The 9,937-nt window shown below is 44.8% G+C and overlaps 1 protein-coding gene across 2 annotated transcripts; it reads right to left on the reverse strand.

Annotated features, from left to right (window-relative positions):
* Positions 1-816: 816 nt before the first annotated feature.
* Positions 817-8,196, reverse strand: COMMD9 (COMM domain containing 9). Of its 2 annotated transcripts, XM_072865431.1 has the most exons (6): positions 7,974-8,131; positions 7,744-7,869; positions 7,022-7,161; positions 6,214-6,248; positions 2,645-2,748; positions 817-1,818 (listed from the first exon to the last, which is right to left on the reverse strand). In XM_072865431.1, the coding sequence occupies exons 1-6, from the start codon at positions 8,076-8,078 to the stop codon at positions 1,678-1,680; spliced, it is 651 nt and encodes a 216-aa protein (XP_072721532.1). In that variant the 5' UTR covers positions 8,079-8,131; the 3' UTR covers positions 817-1,677. The 2 variants fall into 2 exon arrangements, with proteins under 2 accessions (XP_072721532.1, XP_072721534.1); XM_072865433.1 differs by lacking the exon at positions 7,744-7,869 and having other exon boundaries at positions 7,974-8,196.
* Between the last annotated feature and the right edge of the window lie 1,741 nt (positions 8,197-9,937).

A 9,937-nucleotide genomic window follows, 5' to 3' on the forward strand; every position in this document is an offset into this window, starting at 1 on the left:
TTAAGGCTAGGCTGCAAAGGCATCAAAACTTCCTCAAAGTGAAGAAGTCTGTTACAGATGTTTTTCACAGCTTGAATCTTATCAGACAGATGCTTGAATGTCCATCTTCTCCTTTCAGATTTCCCTATTATATATGAAATTTACCAGTTTACCTTGATACTGTACTAAGCGTTACAATCTTTGCTCAAAGTAGACCTTAACAAGTGACTTGTCATAATCTCATCTTGATGCACAAGTTGTATTACACCAGTATCTTTTAAATGCACAGGCTTCATTTACACTTACACTCTAGCCTGCTCTCTGTGGGAATGTATAAAATTAATTAACAAAGCTCTGTAGTTTATGCACACTTCTTGAATGATTTCATGTTTCCAACACAAGAGACAATGTTTTGTGTCTTGAAGGAGAGCCAAATGTTTTATGAAAGGTGGGACTTTGCCATAAACAAAGCATTTGGACCTAGTCTTCCAGTCTGGAGCATTATAGAAGCTCATCAGAAAGAAGAGTCTGAATTTTGTTCATTTTCTGCACTTACTCCTCCACACTTTCAATGCACATATATTTATAAAGTTTTAGGTCAGGTTCATCATCTGTAACATTGCACAGAGACGGTGCCCATGGAAAAAAGGTGCCCTGAAACTGTATTATAATGAAGAGAAGACAGTTTAAAAGATGAATGCATTTGAACAGGAAACAAAAGATCCCTCTTCAGCAACAACTGTGAACATCCATTAAACCAGCCTAGAAACATCACAAAGAGGCTGAGGTAACCCAGTACAACATCTCTTCGAGACTGAAAAGGATTCACAAAATCAATTAGCAGTTCATTTTTTAATTAAATGAAGATTTATACAAACAAACAACAGAACACTTCGGGGAAGTACAGGCACATATTGCCACAGAAGGGTTTCCTACAGTACAGACAACAACCATCAATTCTTTACTTTCCCAGTCTGTTTTTTGTGAAGCAAAGGCAAAGCCCAGAGTCCAATAAACTCAAACATGAACTATCTGAACTCCTTTCTCCTTTTCAAACAGGAGGAGGAAATTACTTGCTGCTAAAGATGTTCAGACTAGTCATTTTGCAAATGGTGCTATGAAGCTGATCAGAAGGGAATGTGTTGTAGCATAATTGCCCTATTTCAAAGAATTATCCTGTAATAACAATCTGCAGCATGTCTGTGCTTCATTGAGAAGGAGAGAGTGCTACATCCAGCATGCACCTCAGTACATGCACATTCCAGAAAAGCACCCTCCTTGTCTGCTAATGCTGGAAGGCAGCCCATTAACCAGCTTGAGCCTTTTAGATCCTAATTTCAGAGCAGAGAGACAGCGCTTGCTTCATTGGCTGCAGCTATTTGCTATTTCCAGTTATGACCCTTGTGATTAAGCCAAGCTCTGAGCCCTCAAATCCTTTTCTGAAACAGAGACCAGCTTTTGTTGAACAACATTATTGTTCAACATTTTGTTGAACAAATATTAGGAAAACACTTTTGGCATCAGACCAAAAGCTTTTTTTAGCCATCTTTTCAAAAGCTATCTTCTTAACTCAATAAAGAAATCTCTTTAATTTTGTTTTGTTAAAATGGAAACATGTTACACTAGGCTGCAACTTATGAGAGCTGTAGGGAGAGAATACTTCCCTTCCTCACTGCTGGAATCCATGCCCTTGAGTATTCATTTGTTTGCAACGGCAGAAAGTTGGTCCCGGATCCTTCCTAGACCTTCTAACATAGTGTCCAGAGTTTCTTTGCTCAGTTCCACAGTCAGTGCAGAAACAACAGGGCTACTTCCACATAAGGCAACATCTTCCTGAATCTAAAAATAGGAACACAGATGTTAGCTGTATGAAAAATTCATTGATGTGTTTTTCCAGTGCCACTACGGAAGTCAGTGTTTAATAGACAGACCAAGAAAAATGCTTTAAATTTGGCATCCAGCTCCATCCTGAAGGACCTTGGCACATTTTCTAAGCTGTGTGCCTCACTAGTGAAGTGCGCTCCCATTGACAGACTGCAAGTAAGCATATACTGCCATGAGTATGAGGAAATTCTGAAGAGACTCATGGCAGGAAGCCACATCCATATCAAAAGCATCTTAGCAGATACCGCATCCCACAAACAAAAATTAGATTTTTTTCCTCTTCCTCTGAAACCCACCCATCCCATTTTTACTGGTTGGAGGGATCCAGGACTCTGTACAATATAAGGAGTAAGTTTAGCTATACTCCCCAAATGATAAGATGTGGCAGTGAAGGAAGTTATTAGTAATCAAAAGTAATTTCCCAACAAATGCAGTCAGCTCAACATGCTGATGAGTGGCTTAGAATTAAAGGGCGACGACTTCATAATTTATCTTCCTTCTAGCTGTAGAGAACAATGGTGACCAGGAACAAATATGCTGCCTTCTCGCATCCTCATGCAAAGAAAACTCTCCCTTGCAAGAAAAAGAGGGTTTTCATCAGACATATCATTCCCAGGCTCTGTGGTATTTCAAAGATAATCTCTGAGAAAGTCTGTTAATTGCCCACCAGGCAACAGGCAAGCACAAGATGCCTGTCTGAACTGTTTTGCGCTACCCGTGGTAAGTCAGGTATTGGACTTGATTACTTTGATCCTGTATCCTTTACAGCCACTGACATTACCTTTAACTGAAGCAGGCAAGTAGGGACTGCCATTCTGCTGATGCTATCTGAAGATGTCTTGATGTCCACCCTCCAGTCCATGTCGACCAGCCGAGGCAGGGAGACTGAAGGATTAAAAAATGGGTCTGTTAGGCCCGGCAGCACACGATGACACCAAACCCTGGAACCTGTGACTACCACCATGCACATGCTTCTCCACTTCTGGCCCTGGGAAGTGTACAACTTCAGTGCCACTACATGGTTTCACATCATTTTCACTCTGCAATAAGCCAGCCTCCGAAGGCCTCCTCATGGCACTGGAAGGACAAACAGGGTTCTTCCATCATCACATGCAAGGATGGTATAATGCAAGACAAGCATAGGTAAATTCACAAAGCAGCTGTGAGAAGGGGAGCAGTAAGATATCTTCTCCACCTCTTCATCCCCTGCCTTGCTGCCTGCAACACTCAACTAGTTTTTCCATCATAAGCTGCTCTGGGACTTACATGCTTATTGCTTTGTTCTGTAACCTATAGAAAGCACACAGGAATGCTCTTAAAATCCAGCAGTATAAAACATGTTATTTCAAGCTCCCCAACCTGTGAACCAAAGCATCCCACAGTACAGTATTGGTAAACTGCAATCTTCACATGTCCTGCCAATTTGTTAAAAGTATTGAAGATACCCTAATTAGATGTAGCCTAACAGAAATCATTCAACAGTCTGGTGCAATAGTGACATCAATAGTTCAGGGCTGGAGACCCCATGAGCCTTCCAAGGGAAGGACAACAGGCCTGACTTGGATGGCCTGCCAAGAAATTTGTGCAGCTACCTCTTGCAGAGAGGAGATGGAGATATTCTCTCATGATGGTGTGTACTTAATGGAGCTCACTGCACTATGAGCCCTCAAGAGTCCCTAAGCACCATGCAAACTGGCATAAAAGCTGAGATTAAGGTTCTCCCAACAAAACTCTGGCACCAACAGGCTGGCTGCAAGTGCTCTTTGTCAGTTCCTGGGAGCATAATGTTTTTCAACAGCGTCTTTCAGCTGCCGGTAATAAATACAAGGAACATTTGAAGAATATATTCAAGTGAAACTGAGGCAGGTATTTAGATGGGTGGCATGCAGATATCATTCCCCCTTGTTTGAACAAAACAAAGTTTCCTACTTTCATTTAAAAAAATACATTTTAACCCAGAAAAAGAAACAGTATTGACATTTTCATCTCAGATTTACAAGTGTTTTCTCACAGAAACTGCAAATCAGAGGAAAGCATAATTACTTATCCAACCAGATAACAACAGCAAGTATTAAAAGATGAGGCTTGAACCCTTGACTGCCCAGCGGTAAAGTGCAATTTACCACCAGAATCCAGAAATTTGGAAAATGACTGTAAGGTAAATTCCTTGTTTAAAATATACATAAAGAAAACAAGTTGTAAGGTGCAGTTTAACAGGGCATACTTAAAGTCATTCCCACTTTGGTACTGTCACATTTATAAGACTCAGAACACCTCTTGCACCTTTTTCAACTCCATTTTATGGTAAGAGCTGAGCTATACTTCCTATGTTCAAAAGTGCAGCATCCAGCTTCCTGGGAAAAACAGTAAATTCTCACTAGAAGAAAGTCCACACTAAGGACATGGAAACAAAGACAAACCCTTTTGGTTTGAAAAGAGCATTTGCAGCTAAGGAGCTTAACTGCTGTAACTATGTCAGAATACATGGCTACAGGGTGCCTGAAGAAATATTGTTCCTGTTTATGTCAGCTAGGGATTTTCAAAGTCTGAATGAAACATAGGAATAACCCCATAAAAGATCTGTAAGGAGGTGGTCGTTTATTCTCAAACTCAATTTAAAATCTCAGCTGTGGTGCTTGATAGGTTTGAATGTCTTTGCAAAGCCTTATCAAACCTGGCTGTCAGCAGTTATTTGACATCTATTTAAGGGTACCAGAGGAGGATGAAGAGGCAAAGACTAAACCTCTGTTGAGTGCTAAGGAAAGAGCTGTCTCAGTAGGCAATTGCAGCCTGTCTGGATTCTGCCTATCACAAGATGCCTAGTTTCCTCCCCAAGGGTAGATCGCTAGCCTTCCTACTGACTCCAGATGCTCAAGTTGCTTCTTAAAAGAGCCTACAGAAATTTCTATTTCTATCTGTGGAAAGGCTCTCACTCCTCCTCCTGCTCCCCTGAGCAGAGCTCCAGGGGGCAGTGCAGAACTGGCTGCCTTGCTCTTGCTTTTGGAACAAATTCCAGTTCACAGTCTGTCAGGGCCAGCACTTGGCAGCATTTGCAACAACATAAAATGCATCTGTTTAGCCTTGTATGTTAATTTGCAAAGATTGATTGCTGGTGGCTTGGGAGGGGCAGGAGACCACCCACATTTTTATGTTAACATAGATCAATCAGTTGGAATGTCTGTTCTTTAAATCACTGCCTTGGTCCCTATGTAATATATGTCAGATATTTCATGAATACAATACTAAAATAATCCATCATTTCCTAGGAGACAATTCAAATTCATTCCAACAGGGTTAAATATTCATCTAATGAATACAAAGACATGAGTGTCAGAGCAGAGCTCCTAGGTGGTGCTCCAAGAGCCACACACCCAGCCTTGCTGCTGGACTGTGAAGACCTAGCTAGTGTGTCATGTCGGTGTGTCTTGCTTGCTCTCATGTCCTCTAATGCATGATAGTGTTAAGGATACAGGAAAAAAGCATTATGTGTCTTGGTAACACTAAAACATTGTTTAGTGTAAGCAACTACTGTATTTACTGTATCAGCATTATGCAATAGTTTCTTCCCTCTCCCTATTTATACTCCATTAAAACTTTGAGGGACAGTGTATTTCCAGGTATTGCCATACCATTTAGCTGTTGGATATTATCTCCTCTGCAGGCAAAGAAAAGGGTAAAGAGGATCCATGCAGACCTCAAAGTACTCTGTTATGTATCAGCTCTCATTTGTAAGCCTCTAAGTACTAAGTGAAAGAAACCTCTTGGGGAGAAAAAGTGTTATAGCTGCATGGAACACCTAACTGGGATGTAACTCATTGCCCATGATGCTATTGTTAAAGTTTGCATTCCTTAATCACATCACTGCTTAGAAAGGTGAGGAAAAAGCAGAGTTATGAATACATGCAGTGTACTTCCTGATGCGTGGAAGAGAAAGAATGCACAGAATTGACTACGTGTGCAAAGATAAGGTATTCCCCATATCCTTTACAATGCACGGTTACTGAATATGGACATCACTTAATGACCTGAATGGGGAGGTCAGAGTGCTTCACTTGCAAAACTTTTGCAAATACTTGCTGTACACTGCACTCTGCAAGGTAGCAACAGACTGAGCATTAAACGGAATTGCTTGAGGACTGGAAACAATTTAGCACAGCAGCACAGATCTGAATACAAGCTTGTTGGCCTCTACTAAGCTCTATGATGCCACAGTCATACAGCTTCATCTAAGGCAAATGGGGGTATCCCTGTGCCACATTACAAAAACATGTTGTGATGCACTATTCTAAACTCTAAGCTTCAATGACCTCAGGAAACATTAATTGCATCAAGATGTGAACTACTACTTACTCTGACTTGCTTGTGCTTCATTCCTCCAAGCAGAGCTGTGAAAAAGTGAAGAGAAAAACAGTATCAGCAGTGCTTTGGGGGGGGGGTGGAGAAAGAAAAAAGATAGGAAAAGCATTCAGAGTGGCTTATCCCTGACAGAAGGATCACCAGGGCTGCAGCAGTAAGCAGGGGGAGAGACTGCCTATGCTACTGAGTGCTGAGGAAAGGCTGTCACTGGTGGGCAATGGTAGGCAAACCGGTGACCAACTATTGGTTCTTCTATAAGTGTGTCTCACTTACGGCATGTAGCTTTCTCCCCGGTTTTATCAAAGCAATGGGCTACCAAGCAGTGAGATGTACAAGCATGCAGAACTGCTGTCCTCTGCCACCACCTCATGTGCTCTACCACATACAGTGCTTCCACACCTAAGCTAAGGTGGTAAGTGGATGGACATCTGGATGCTACCCAATCAGATTTTGTAGTGCCGAAATCTAGCCCTCTAAGTTTTATCATCATCTGTAGCATTTTTCCATGACACAGGTGAGTTGTTAGGATAAAAGGGGCTTTGCATTACATGAATGAGGCCCACACCCATTCCAAAAGTCTTGGGAAAATCCTCTGTGCCCATGGCTGTGTTTTGTTTGCCATTCCACTCAGATGACATATTTCATTCAACTCTGCTCATCCCAACCTGTGTGATTATGCCCAAGGCATGCACAAAATCCATAGAAACAATACTCTGCATGCTGCCAAATATCCACATATCAAACGAGACACATAGGCTTTAACTTTCCAGCTGAAAGCAAATGGCAGGTGGGTAGCACTCACATATTATCCAAAATTATCTTAGTCAAAAGGTTTTTCAGATTTTGGTGGAAGTTTTCTGGAAAGAGAGAGAGGATATCTTCTGCCTTCGTCAAGCCATGGTACACGACGTGCCTGGTAAGGTTGTGCAAAGCAGATACCAGCTGTAGGAAAGGAAGAAGAGAAAGGACTCCACTGGGTTGAAAAGCATTACATACAGCACGGGACGGGCCTTCAGTAGCCAGGAGAGACACAGCTTCTGCAGTGAGACAGACACCACCAGGGCCTTGGACATCCCAGTAGTGCCTGACAGCCTTAACAGGTAAGGAGCTGAGGTCCTCACTGTCCCCTAGCACGCACGCCTCATGCACTTCCCTTTTGCCTCCCTGTAAGGCCCCTCTGGGCTGTGCCTCCGGGGGAGGATCTCTTTTACCGAGCGCCTTTCGTTACAGCAGCGGCCGCGGTCTTTCGGAGCCCCATGGCGCCGCGCACCTTCTCGAGGGCCTGGGCCAACCCCTCCGCGGGCGCCCGCGCCGCTGCGGGCCGCTCCTGGCGGCTCCTCCCCTCCCTCCCTCTCTCTGTCTCTCCCGGTGAAGGCCCAGGCGGGCAGGTCTCGTCCTCCTGCTCTTTCCTACGCGCTCCGTTTCCGCGCAGCGGAAGGAGGCACTCCCGAAGGCACCCCGCTCGCTGCCGCGCCGGCGGCTCTCCCTCCTGCCGGGGCCCGGCGCTGCCCCGCCCGGCCCTACCTGCTCCGCTTCCTCGGGGCCGGCGGCGAGGCCGGGGCAGGCGCGCTGCGCCAGAGGGCCGAGGCCGGCGGGCGGGCTAGAGAAACACTCCTGGCACAGCTGCCGCACGGCGTCCCTCGACGGCGCCTGGCGGGGAGCAAAGCGGGGGGCGCTCAGCCGTGGCCCGAGGGAGGCAGCCCCTGCCGCCGGGCCGGGCGCCCCGTCCCCCAGCAGCTCGGCGGCCCGCTTACCTTCAGCAGGCTCTGCAGAGCGGCGAACTCCCCATCCCGCACCGCCGCCATCTTGGCGCTGCAGCTGAGCCAGGCGCCCAGCTCTCCGCAACGCGCCTCCACCATCTTGGCGCTGTCAGCTGATGCGGACGGGGGCGGTGCGGCCGGGTAGGCTGGGCGCTGTAGTCCTGCCATGGGAGGGGACTTCGCGTTATTGCGGTCTCAAACCCCGGCCCCACGTTGAAGGCTTAGCGGCCCCCGCCCGCTGTGGAGCGTGTGGCAGTGCGTGCGCCGTGCCAGCGAGGCCTGCGGCGGAGCCCGACAGTGTAGCGGGACTCCAGTATCAGTAGTGAGGTAGCGGGGATGAGGGCAAGCCCTAAGTATCTGGCCTCGCCCTCTCTGATCTACTCATTTTTTTCCTGTCAGTGCAAATCTCTACGTGGGATGCAGAATTTAACTGTAAACGCTCTATTTTCAGCCAGTGGGAACTGAAGGCAAAAGATTTATCATGGCACTGCTGCAATGATATGGACCATTATCTAGCAAACTGTGTGTATGCTTTGTAAAGGATTTAAATAAGTCCTCTTTCTGAGGGAAAAATAGTCTTCTCTTTGTCTTGTGTAATTCCTAGTATATCTGGTTCCAGGGCATTGGTAATCTATGATCTTACCCCATCACTACTTCTGTCACAGCACCCCCATCCTCATTTCCATTTGCGTTGTTCTGTAAGCAGAATAATACATGGTAAGAAAAGCAAATATGTAAATGCTGTTTGCATTGGCCTTCACAAGCTTGGCAGGGAAAAGGGCTTCCTCTTGCAGAGGAACTGATTTCCCTCTCTCATGCTGGGAAACCTTAAATGGCAGAAGAATCCAAAGGGAGAGGATTTTATTTTTAATAATTTTTCATGAGCAACAGGAAACAAGGCTCTGGGGGAACTATTTTGGGGTATGAGTTTACCATCTGTGGCTTCTTGAAATTAATTAGTATGATTGATCAGTTTGGAGAGCTGCCATGTATTTGCGCTGCTTTCTCTAGCACTGTGTCACCAACAAATCTAACACAGCGCAGGCAGCACGTTAGGTGAAGCTGAGAGTCTGCCATGTGGAGTCATCTTCATGGTGGGGCCTTCCTGGGAGAGCTGGTGTGCTGCTGAGTTTAGGTGGCAGGACCAAGTGGGCACTGGGTCTTGTGGACAGCAGTTGCTTATCCAGGTGACCGTACTATACAACTCAATACTCTGATCAGAAAAGGAAAATGAGCTACACAGATGACATTGTCTATTCCTTCCTGAGAGGAATTATCTGAAGGATTTGGCGATGGTCTCTCTTCTACTGATGCCACAGCGATCATTTTCCACCTACACAAATACAGCAGTATCTGTAAACTACACACTGAATAGACCAGAAGGTAAAGGGAAGGACAGTGGGATCCTAATTTTTGTTTCCAAAATGAAAGGTTTGCAGAGTTAGTGGGCTAAAAAACAGCATCCAAAGGAAAAAAAAAACAACCAACAAAATGGGGTAGATGGGGTAGTGGTTAGAGCTTTAAGAGCTAGGAAACTGGAATCATGTTCTCTTGACCCTGCTTCAGTCTTTAGATGAATCAAGGTAGTTCACTTTCGTCACCTGAATGACAGGAAGGTAATGTAACTAACTGTATAACATGAAGTCCTGCATTAATAAATGTGGGCATTTATTAACATCAGCAGTAAGCTTAGAGGTTGTGAAAGGATAAACAGAATGAAGGCAGTATGAAAAAACAACACTGTGTTACAATGTGAGCTAGTAAGCCTAAAGGAAACATAGGGATTGTTCACAGGATATCACTTAATATTGTAATTACATAATTGACCTCTTATAATGTGCCTGCTTGTCCTGTTCCCAAATCAGTAAAACTATCATTTTCTACAGTCAGAGGTAAGCAGAATTTTTCTAAGCATTTTCTGAAATGCCGTATCCAACTGGTGAAGAGGGTCACTGTTT

The sequence above is a fragment of the Ciconia boyciana genome, chromosome 6 (genome assembly GCF_034638445.1).
Source record: "Ciconia boyciana chromosome 6, ASM3463844v1, whole genome shotgun sequence".
In the NCBI taxonomy this organism is placed as follows: Eukaryota; Metazoa; Chordata; class Aves; order Ciconiiformes; family Ciconiidae; genus Ciconia; species Ciconia boyciana.